The sequence below is a fragment of the Chaetodon auriga genome, chromosome 24 (genome assembly GCF_051107435.1).
Source record: "Chaetodon auriga isolate fChaAug3 chromosome 24, fChaAug3.hap1, whole genome shotgun sequence".
Lineage (NCBI taxonomy): Eukaryota > Metazoa > Chordata > Actinopteri > Chaetodontiformes > Chaetodontidae > Chaetodon > Chaetodon auriga.
In genome coordinates this window covers 11,124,516-11,135,588 of record NC_135097.1, presented here as the reverse complement: position 1 = coordinate 11,135,588, position 11,073 = coordinate 11,124,516, and the positions used below count along the sequence as shown (strand labels likewise).

The window sequence follows — 11,073 nt, the reverse complement described above, 5'->3', positions numbered from 1 at the left end:
ACATCTGTTGTCATGATCAGTTGTGTGTTTTAAAAGAGTAAAGTAAGTATTGGCCCGTACGGGGATCGAACCCGCGACCTTGGCGTTATTAGCACCACGCTCTAACCAACTGAGCTAACCGGCCACGTGATACAAACCGTCGAAATTTTCATATTCATATTCTTAGTGACCTACGATAAAGTCCCTCTCTTCCACACCCACAGCTATCATGAGAAAAAATAACAGAAAAGATGGGTCAAAACACGCCTCGGAATATGTAAGCTAACCTAAAGGTTACTGGAAAGGGCTAATTAAACTGCCTTACTTTCGGATGCGGTGTTTCCCCCTTCCAAATAAAAGCACAATGTATGTCAAACACAAGCGAAAATATTTAATTGGTAAAATGAAATGTATGTACTTTTGATATTGATCTGTTTTATATTCATTTTAATTTTTAATGTCAATGCATCTACATTTTACATGCATCTACTCTGAAGAGCATAAATGCTGTTGTTGAATATGTAACGTACAATTACAAAAACGAAAAGATGTACTGTAACCTGTGCACAATTGTCAATAAAATGTTGAACCTTTCATGCATACAACCATAGACTGTATAAAACATCACACAGAACAAATTGCATTTTATTTCGGGGAAAGTGGCCGGAAGTTGTCTAAACTGGTGTGACGACTTCATTCTGCGACATTTCACTAAACGCACTAAAGCCGTTGGGAAGAAGTAAGCCAGCAAGCTGTTTTCTGTTATTTCTGTGTATGGTGTACGTGAAACCAGGCTGTCCACTCATCTCAAATTGGGTGAGTTTTGTAAATGATTATATCAGTTCAATATCCAGTGATGGGTTGACGGATTTTGAAAAGCAGCGGGCATGCCTGCAGCATTTTTAAAACGTCATTATCATTACCTTCGAATTGACACACAAACTTTAACCGTTTGCTAACGGTAGTGCTAGCTAAGCTATAGTTGGCTAACTTAGCGTGCATTGATATGTAGTGAAGAGTTGCTAAATGTGAAGCTAATGGTGTTTTGCTAACTAGCCTTAATCGTATTAATTTGTTGATGCTATTCATGGGACGTGTTCGCCATTGACTTGTGGATTCTGAATATCGAGACTTTTTTTCATGGAGCTAATAACAATTGTGAATTAAATTTTGTGTAATTTATCGTTCAGTAACGCCACGACGCGTAGTACGTCCATTAACGCGATCTGTATATAAGAATACACGTAAATGGGCACAGGAGAGAAGCGCATTTACTGTGCTGATTTATAAGTGTGCATGTGTGTTGCAGTTTCACCCAAACGATGATGGACACAGAGAGGGCAGCTGGTGGTGCTGGTACAGCAAAACCTAGCAGTAACAACAAGGAGATGGAGAAAAAGAAGAGGTCCCGTGTCAAACAGTTGCTGGGAGATGTGAAGAAGCAAGTGGAGTTCTGGTTCGGTGATGTAAACCTTCACAAAGACCGCTTCCTGAGAAAACTCATCGAGGAGTCAGACGATGGATGTAAGGGGATAACAATAACGACAGTAGACCAGTGCATCAGTGTAAGTTTTCACATGATTTCACGATTTTGTTATAAACTTTGTACTGAATGTGTTTTTTGTCTTAGACGTTGATATATCTGTGTTGGCGGACTTCAATCGGATGAAGAAGCTGACAACCGACACCAAGCTGATTGCGAGAGCACTGAAAAATTCATCCATGGTAGAGGTACTGTGAAGTGAATCAATATCACAACAGTCACGCTCTATTGTGGAATATTTAGAGAGGTTGCACAGAGCTTCAAAGCAATGTCAAATGAATGCAGTAAACACCAATGTCTTCTAATTTTGTTTCAGGTTAACCTAGAGGGAAATAAAGTACGGCGCCAGCTTCCAATTGGAGACATCCCAAATGATGTCGACGGCCGCACAGTCTATGTGGTAAAAAAGAGTTTTATGTTCTTTTTTTAAATTCGGTTTTCTCAGAAATGTCTGGACTGCATTTGCAGGAAACACTAATTTGAGACCTTACATTGGGGTGACTCACGCGTTATTTGCTGGGTACTATGACAAACATATTCCTGCCAGAATGAAGAATTATTGGACCACAAAATAATACATTTCTTTCTTTTTTAATAAGGAACTTTTGCCCAAGGATGTGACACACAGCTGGATCGAGAGAGTCTTCACAAAATGCGGGAATGTGGTTTACGTTAGCATCCCCAGATACAAGTCCTCTGGTGACTCCAAGGGTTTTGCCTTTGTAGAGTTTGAGAAAGAGGAAGAAGCACATAAAGCCATAGAGGTGATAACTTATTAATATTTCACTCTTGCCTGAAATATCTGATGATTTGGAAAATCCCTTTTGTTGGCAGGGAGGAAACTCATAGAAAAATTTGATCTTTGAAACAGATGCTCAACAACCCCCCTGAAGATGCTCCCAGGAAGCCAGGGATTTTCCCCAAGACGAAGAGTAGGAAGCCCATTCCCCTGCCAGGCGACAATCCACCATCGGGTACAATGAATTCAAACGCATTTCTTTCTACCACCTGCAACCATAAAATCCCTGACTTGTGAAAGATCTGTTGTCAAAATATCCAGAAAAGGTGTCATTTGTTGTGTTGACCCCCATGTCTTGGTGTTCATGCACTGTAGGTGAAGAAGAGGAGAAGAAAAAGCGAAAGAAGAAGAAAAAGAAAGAAGGTGTCACAACTCAGGCTCCTGCTGAAGAAGCCGTAGAGCAGGCAATGGAAGCGGAGCCTTCGGAGCAAAAGAGGAAACGCTTGGCAGCAGTGGAGTTTGAACCAGAGGTGGCCGCCACTCAGAAAGCACCTAGCAAACTGTCGGAGAAAAAAAGGCGACGGTCACAGACGGTAGAGGGTTCTGAAAGCGAAGTACCGTCTAAGCTGAGAAAGATGAGTGAAACTGAAGGTGGAGAGAAGGGGAAAGGTGTAACAAAGACCAGTAAGTAATCTGAGTATCTGATGGTCCGAGTGACAGAAATGCGAAACAAAGCCTAATATCTTCTGGTTTACCTTTTCACAACTCCCCGTGCTTTTTGTAGCTAAAACCACATGGTGCAATGAAGCCACAAGTTATTTTTTGTGTTGACTGTGTTATTCCCCTTTTCAGAACCCCTCCTACAAAGCGAAATAGAGAGAGGTGTTGAGGACGGGAAGGAAAACAAGGATGACTCAATGGTAAAAGCAAAGAGGAAGAGAAAAAAGAAACACAAGGAGAAACTGAAAATCGGGGAGGAAGTCATCCCCCTCCGGGTCCTGTCAAAGTAAGATCTTAGATCCCTTTTGCATCATGAATCAGCAAGAACGAATAAATGTTTGAAACCCCCTCAGAACCTAAATGACTCCCAACACGATGATGCATATGTTTCTTCCTCTTTTGTCCACATTAAGGAAGGAGTGGCTCGAGTTGAAGGATGAGTATCTGACCCTGCAGAAACGCAGCATGGCGTCCCTGAAGAAGTGCATTAGTAAGATTGATCACAAGGAGCGCAAGAGTCTCATGGAGACAGAAGGTGATCATCAAGATGGAAACAGTGAGTTTTGCCTCCACTAATCCCAGTGATTACATTTCAGAGACGAACTGCAGACTGTTAGAATGTTAGACTGTTAGAACTGAGTCAGTATCCAGACCCTCTCCACTGCAGACCCACCATTGGTTGTGTTCCATTAAATGCAATAATGTTGTTTTGTGCTTTTTTTTTTCTTATAGTGGGAAAGAAAAACAAAAGCGAGAAAGCAACTACCCAAGGCCCTCAGTTTACCAGTGGCGTCATCATGAAGATTACAGACAGCAAGCCACTACCAGCGAGGAAGTTCATCAAAGTACAGTAGAACTCAGTCATCATTATCATCTGTATTTGGTTATGAAATCATGAAAAGTGACTGAGAAACACTCAAGGCAACGCTGCTTTTAGTTCCTAATCTCATTCATTTTTTAAATTAACGAAAGGTGGTAAAGTGTCAGTAAGAAAGTTGTGACCGCCTACGGCTTTTTACCCGTCGATCCCATCAGTTGTCTGTGGATTATTTTGTGTAGGACGCTCTGTGCAAAATATCACCAGTGGCGTACGTCGACTTCTTGGATGGAGATGCTGAGGGCCACGTCCGCTTTCACACCCCAGAGGAGGCTAAAGCCGTCAGCAACGCTCAAGCGGAGCTGCAAAAAGAGCACAGCTGGAAGATCGAGATTCTCTCAGGTGTGAACGATTTGTTCCTCGTCTCAAGGTAGAATTATTTGTGCGTAGCCTGTACGCCCCTCTGATCCCGTCCAGTTGAGGATTTGGATGACTGAGCTGATGGACAAGTTCTGTGTTTTTCAAAAGGCTTCGTAGTTACAATTTCACCACTTCAGCTGCTGTTGATTGAATTTTGAGTCATGACTTAAATCTCTACTCAATGCCTTTCGAAGGTGACCATGAGCAAAGGTACTGGCAGAAGATCCTGGTGGACCGCCAAGTCAAACTGAATCGTCCAAGGGAAAAGAAGCGCGGCACAGAGAAGGTGAGATCACTTTTTCAATTTTTAATTAGAAAAATACACAAGCATACATGTTACCACGCACAACAATGTATTATATATTCCATACTGAGTGTGTAAACAAGACGCTGTTATTTGGAGAAATCCAAATTGTGCGTCGTGGACATATAATCTCCAGCTGTGACAGTAACACAGGCATCATAAAGTGTTTCACATGATAATATTCACAATGCACAAAAACAAGCATTGGAATTCGGGATGCATATTCTGTAAGCAGCTTATCCTGAACCCAGTCCGTTTTCAGATACGGATTAATACGTGGAATCATTTTGGCACACGCACACACGCACCACAGTCAAAGCAGTGCCTTCCCTTTTTTTGTTTATTTGCTATCCAATTGAATTTCTTATTTTCTTGTCACACTTCAGCTCATATCCAAAGCCGAAAAAATCATCATTGCCCGGGCCAGGGAGGCCAATAAGCACATCCGTTTCCAGGAAGACTGACGGCTGCTGAAAGTAGTTTTTGACAACCATCCATATTTAACTGTGCAGATATTGATTGAAGGGGGGCAGTTGGTCATGTTGTGTATTTAGCTGGAAGAGAACTGAATGGAAACTGGAAGTGAACTAACTGCAGTGTCCCCTTAATTTTTTGTTTGCACTCGCGCCCCCAAAATAACGTGGAATGCTGCTATGCATATAGACATTTTGATTATTATTTTCTTTTAATTGATTGCCTTTTTTATTTTTTAAAAAAATATTCTCTATATGATGTAAATATGATTTGAAAGTTCTCCCAGCCAAGATGTGAAGAAGTTGTGTTTTGTTTTTTTAATAAAATGTCATTATTTGATTATTGCAGTCCTCAGTGTGCTTCCTCTGTATTTTTCTGTGGCAGGAAAAAATGCTTTTTCCAAACTGGAATAATGGGCAGCGGCCCTCATGGGCTCACTCCCAGCTATGACGATACGTTATTGAGGTTGAGATGGAGCGTTCACCCCAGTTTAGAAGTTGAAACTGTGGGTCCTTATTATGGTTTTGCAGCCTCTGCAAAGTCACTGTCTGGCAGATGTTTCAGCTGCAAACATTTTCATTGACACACCATTCACTCATCGGAACATATTTTGTGATCGACCACATTTAACCCTCTTTTTTTTTTCTTTTTTTTTTTTTTTTGTTTTTCCAAACTGGGTTTGAATTGCCTTCAATTTAATACATTACATAACAGAAATTGAGTTGTGCTGTGCAGCATCAGTGAAATACTTAACAGTATAAAAATAGCTGCTGTTGCATAATCTCAATTCCATTTATGGCTTCTGTTGGTGGAAATGTAGAAACTACCTGAGGTGGTGTGTGGCAGCACCACATCTCGCCATCAGCCTGGTCTCTTAGCTTCTGCTAGAAACCATGCAGCTGATTAGTTGTTGGGCCACATATGTCACTATTAGGCCAAGTCACTCCTGCGTCCAGACAGGTGGCCCAGTACCTCCTGCAATCTTCATTTCCATTGGAGATGGATTCAAAGGTGGAAAATGTTGTATTCTCGGCAGGACGTTGAGGTTTCTCCTTGGCATTGGAGACTGCAGTCTCATTTAATTTGGGATGAAGGTTAGAGGGCTTTGGGTTTGTTTTGCATCTGTCAGCAGGGTTATGTGTGCACACTGAAAAGGCGGTTTTCTTGGACTTGCCCACCTCTTTATGGGCAGTGGTGAAGTGTCGCGGACTGTCCCAAGCTTTGTAGTCCTCCCTCATGGTAGTCGTTGCCTGGAAGGGCTTCTTGCTTTTCTCACTGGTTTGCATAGATGGCAGGATTGGTTTGGTGCGCTGGCACTTGTGTGCTGTGTAGTTTGCTTGTGTAGTGGAGAGGAACTTGTTTGGATCTGCTGGTGGACTGCACTTTTTGGCTTTGCCCTGGTCGGCAAACTTTGTTTCAAGCGACGAGGTCTTGAATTGCTGAAAGAATTCACCGGCTTTGTCAAAAACCTCTTGGTTTATGTCCCAAGTCACCTTTGGCTTCAGGGATGCTGCAGGCTCGGACGGCAGAACTTTGCTGGGTTGGTACACAGGCTTCTCCCTGCGCCTCCGAGGCTGCACCGGATGGGTCACATAATCAGATCTGTAGCTGGTGATGCTTTCAAAAGGTTGTGGTTCTTGCTCCTGTGCGAGTGCTTTAGAGTTGGCTGCAACTTGAACAGGATTTTTCAGAGCATGACCTTTGTTAGCACTGATTGGGACCACTAATCCTTGGCTGACCTTCAAGCTGTCATGCAGTTTGTATGGCTGGCGCTTTTTTGTTTTCCATGCTTGGAAATCATCTGAAAACATGAGACAGTGAGGGTGAATTTGAGTCAGGATGTACTCTGTTTTTGGTGTTTTATATTCCTGAAACATAGGACTCTGCTGATTTCCAGTTTGCTTACTTTTGTACATTGTTGTGTAGTCCTTCACCTCGGATGCCGTCTGGTTTTCTACAAAGTGTAGTGGATTACGCGAAGCACTGCTGCATCTCTGGTGGACTTTGGGCAGCGCAGATGGCTGACGGGCCATTGGTGGATCTTTGATCCATTTGTGGGTCATGTAGCATGATCTGAAACACATGTTCATGATGTGAAATTTGCCATGTTTTGCTTCAGGTTTCATTGCACACAGGTAGGGTTTAGAAAGCTGCAGTGTATCATGGACTGTGTGACCTCACAGGTGAGGAGACATTGGCCTCACCCACCTGGAACATCAAACCTCAAAGGTGAGAGGAACTTCAGTGTAAGTTATGACAGTTTCACTAAGATGCCTTGAGTGAGATAAGACAGAAACTTCAGATCTTTAAAACTTAAGGTTTACTTGAAAGTGGTCATATTGGTCCTCATCGCCTTCAGTGGACGGTCGGGGTCTTTCTGCACTGAGGCAGAGACGACAGCCGTGTTGCAGTGTGGGGGAGGGAACCTGTCCTGGTACTCTGTGATCATGGAAGACCATGTCTGGGTGTGCTTCCTGGACATCAAGGCATGGCATTTTATTTATTTCATCAACAAGGCTCCTCAGGCATAAAAACTTAAAATTAGAACAAAACACTAGAAACAACAATAGCATCTGTAGTTGTTTTTAAGCCTGTATACTTTTTAAAACGTTTAGAATAATGCAGCCCAGTTACGCATTTTGCAGACACATCAGAACAAACCTCACCTGCTCACTACAGGTTAGATAATAACATTAAAAATAATGTACATTTTGAGAAAAAAAAATAAAACTAAAAAATACGAGCTAGTAGTTTGTGTTTTTCCAACACAGTCCAACCAAAACATAGAGAAAAAACATGCTAAGTAGATGAGCTCACCTCATCGACGTGGCCGGTTGGTTGCAGTCACGCGGTGCGTTTTGCTGCCTCACAGTTTCGGGGCGCATCGCGCGTCCGGCGGTGCAAACTGGGCGCTTCTCTGGCGTCCTGCGGCTCGGCGCTGTGGCAGCCTGCTCTCTCTGACTTCGCTGCAGGCCTACAGCACATGAATTATTGACCGGAGGAACATGGGTGTGTGTGTTCAACGAGTGGAGCACGCGGCGGTCGAGAGCATCTAAAAATAACCAGCAGTGGATGAGTGATGCAGGCCGGTTGTCAAGGCGAGGACGCCGTTCGAGATGATGCGCTTTTTGGCGCGGAAGGAGGATTCCCCCCCAAAAAGAGCCCTGTAATAATGTTACATGAAGTGTAGGAGCCACTTTTGAAACATCCTAAGTCCAGCATGTGTCCCCATTTAAAATCAAATGTCATTAGACTGCCAGGCTACATATCTTCAATATGCAAGGTGCAGCCGCCTCGTGCATTTTGCAACGTGACTTGGTCGCAGGACTCCATCTGTCACTTTGCAGTCGTGTCCAAAAACAGAGGAAGGAGAGGAGGGGGTGGTGTAAACACACGTGCACACACACAACGGGGAGGAAAGGAAATTGTGACCTTGTGAACTACCGATTTCGACAACGGATGTAACCATGGGGATTTTGCTAGCACAAACGTTAAATTATGAATTATGAAGATCAAGCGCATTGCTGTGTTTCTCCACTAGATGGCGTCCAAAGCTTAAAAAAAAAAAAAAGATGTGTGGAGAGACCATCAGCTCCACATCACATCGAAACAATCCATGGATTTGGATTTAAAGAAATAATGGATTTCAAAGCAGAGAGTAGAGTGGTTAAAAAAAAATATGAATTACAAGCATGGCTGTATTTATTTATTTATTTATTGCACATACAACAGCATGAAACAAGAACAGAAATAAAACCAATGTGACAGGTCAAGAAGCTGCAGGCCTACAGACCTCCGCCCACCTTGGAAAGAAAAAAACAAATAGAAAACACGATTTTCCATGATAGAATACCAGGAAAATAAATGACAATAAGAAACTGGAAAACGTTTCGCCTCTCATCCAAGGGGCTTCTCCAGCCTTTGATTCAACCTTCCTTGGATAACCATGACCTGGATGACTGAGACCCTTCACAAGCAAATGACAGTAAGACACCCAAAATGAACAGAAGAAAGCAGAACCCTTCAGCAGACGACAGCCTAATGAAAAGAAGAAAAACCTGTCTAGTTATTGATACCTTTAGACACTGCAGTGATTTTTACTAATATTCAGCTCTCTTCTTGTAAAGCTGTATTGCTGGCAGGCTGAAAAAGTCTCTGTTGCAGCATTTAGACCATGAATTACCAGCCAGTAAACAAATTGACTGATTATTGAACTAATCACAAAACACAGGTGAATATATGGAGTTAATGAACTGTTGAAATAGCCATAGACTCAGGGGGGAATTACTACGCCAGAGGTGGATTTATAACATATTTAATAAGGGGACAGCATTGGCACTCTATGCTGGCTAACCTGATTACACCATGATGGGTACCTGTCCAAAGTACCTGTAAGTCAAATGCATATAAGTGACAACAATGGATCACAGTCATACTGTTGACATAGTGAAATTCAAGCACTGGACATACACCTGTAGTTTTTACTAAAGGCTCTCTGGACTCACTCAGATGTTTTCAGTTATTCTGGCTAACCAGGGGTTGAGCTGGCATGAGGACAGAAGATGCGATCTACCAGTAAGAACTGCAAAAGGGAAAGTTGTCCCGCCCATTCAGGTGCTGCAAAACTACCAGGAGACGAGAGAGATGTCAATCAAACAGTCTGTGACCTGAGGAGGCTCAATCATATGGAGTAATTAAAATCACATGTGTGCATTAACCGTCTCCAAACCTCTTGAATATTGCCCTCATTATATGAAGCTTCGTGATATAAGTTTTGCACTCCAAGAAGGCAGATTATGCAACAAAACAATATCTTCAGTGCCACGCAGTCACTGCCAACTAATGAATTTAAAGTGCTTTCGGATTGCTTATGCTAATTTGCTTCTGACACTGTGCAAAAGCATTAAAAAATGCAAGCAGTACATCAGTTCTCCTGAGTGGATGTGTGTTCTTTTGTGGACATATTCTTCCACTGGATGTGATATTTTGACTCTCTCCACCTGAAAAATACATTTCCATTGGTCACGGCAGTTTAACTTTGTTCTAAATTGCATGCCAGAAAGAATATAATGTCTGATTTTATAATGAGTATTAGCATGATAGATTTGACCCATATGAGAGGGCAGACGTGAACCTGGAGTTCAGGAATGTAGGAGAGTTAAAGGCTAATTTGTAAATCAGATTATTGTCGAAAGTATGTGGTTATTTTTGGGACCATAACAAAAACAAAATCTGGGAAATGATCAGTCAGATACTGATAACTCAGACCTCTGTGCAGTTGTGCTTGTGCACTCACAGCCGTCATTCTGAGTGATTTGGAGTCAAGATATATTTTCACAGAGAGGCATTAAAATGCAAAAAGGCAGCAAAGAGGAACTTTGGAATAAGAAGTCAGGAGTCTGGAGAGGTTTATGGATATTTGAAGTCCTTCCCCATTAAAAATTTCTGACTGCAGACAAGAAATGACTTCTCTGTTCAGTGTCATCAGAATCACTCAAAAAGACATTTTTGGCATGTTGGAATGAGTGAAAAGTGTAGACGGATAGATGTTGATATTGCTATTCATTAAATATATATTTAAACTAGCTCATATTCAGAGCAACAGTCTGCACATTAATTTCAAATCGCAGCTTTCAGCCTTGATGCATTAGCAGAGAGAACACTTGTATTGATTCTTGTGCCAAAGCCTGGTAAATACATTCGATTATCATTGTGCAAATCAGACTGTTCAGCTGTGGATGTGCATTAGAGTTGATGCAAAGTGCCAAAATGTTTAGATTAATTCTTCATTTCTGCATTTCTGTCAGCACTTCAATTTGGAAACCTTCTCAAAATGATTTCTTACTCCGTTTCCCAGTTCTTACATCAATCACTGATGCCTGCGACATGCCTAACATCTTATCAGAATTCAAGGCATCAAACAGCTCAGAGGGGACTCACACTGTGGGGGCTGCTGGGCTCTTCTTTCCACATGATGTCTTTTGAACACAATCAATCAGTGAATGTGTTATTTTCTTACATTTGGACTGTTGAGTGAGTGCTTCTATCCACCCAAACCTCCGGATGGGCGCTTTTAA

At 42.2% G+C, this 11,073-nt stretch overlaps 2 protein-coding genes and 1 non-coding gene across 6 annotated transcripts; 1 reads left to right on the top strand and 2 right to left on the bottom strand.

The window, feature by feature from the left end:
• Positions 1–50: 50 nt before the first annotated feature.
• Positions 51–124, bottom strand: trnai-aau (transfer RNA isoleucine (anticodon AAU)). The gene has a single exon. It is a non-coding gene; the product is annotated as a tRNA-Ile (tRNA).
• Positions 125–668: 544 nt separating this feature from the next.
• Positions 669–5,047, top strand: larp7 (La ribonucleoprotein 7, transcriptional regulator). Of its 4 annotated transcripts, none has more exons than XM_076725326.1 (13): positions 669–795; positions 1,289–1,503; positions 1,610–1,710; positions 1,839–1,922; positions 2,122–2,286; positions 2,394–2,496; positions 2,637–2,945; positions 3,114–3,267; positions 3,395–3,537; positions 3,714–3,826; positions 4,041–4,200; positions 4,413–4,504; positions 4,909–5,047. In XM_076725326.1, the coding sequence occupies exons 2-13, from the start codon at positions 1,302–1,304 to the stop codon at positions 4,984–4,986; spliced, it is 1,704 nt and encodes a 567-aa protein (XP_076581441.1). In that variant the 5' UTR covers positions 669–795; positions 1,289–1,301; the 3' UTR covers positions 4,987–5,047. The 4 variants fall into 4 exon arrangements, with proteins under 4 accessions (XP_076581441.1, XP_076581438.1, XP_076581442.1 ...); XM_076725323.1 differs by having other exon boundaries at positions 1,289–1,542; XM_076725327.1 differs by lacking the exon at positions 669–795 and adding an exon at positions 934–1,186.
• Positions 4,511–8,339, bottom strand: saxo2 (stabilizer of axonemal microtubules 2). The gene is made up of 4 exons (XM_076725328.1): positions 7,814–8,339; positions 7,321–7,470; positions 6,903–7,069; positions 4,511–6,797 (listed from the first exon to the last, which is right to left on the bottom strand). The coding sequence occupies exons 1-4, from the start codon at positions 7,879–7,881 to the stop codon at positions 5,881–5,883; spliced, it is 1,302 nt and encodes a 433-aa protein (XP_076581443.1). The 5' UTR covers positions 7,882–8,339; the 3' UTR covers positions 4,511–5,880.
• Positions 8,340–11,073: the final 2,734 nt, after the last annotated feature.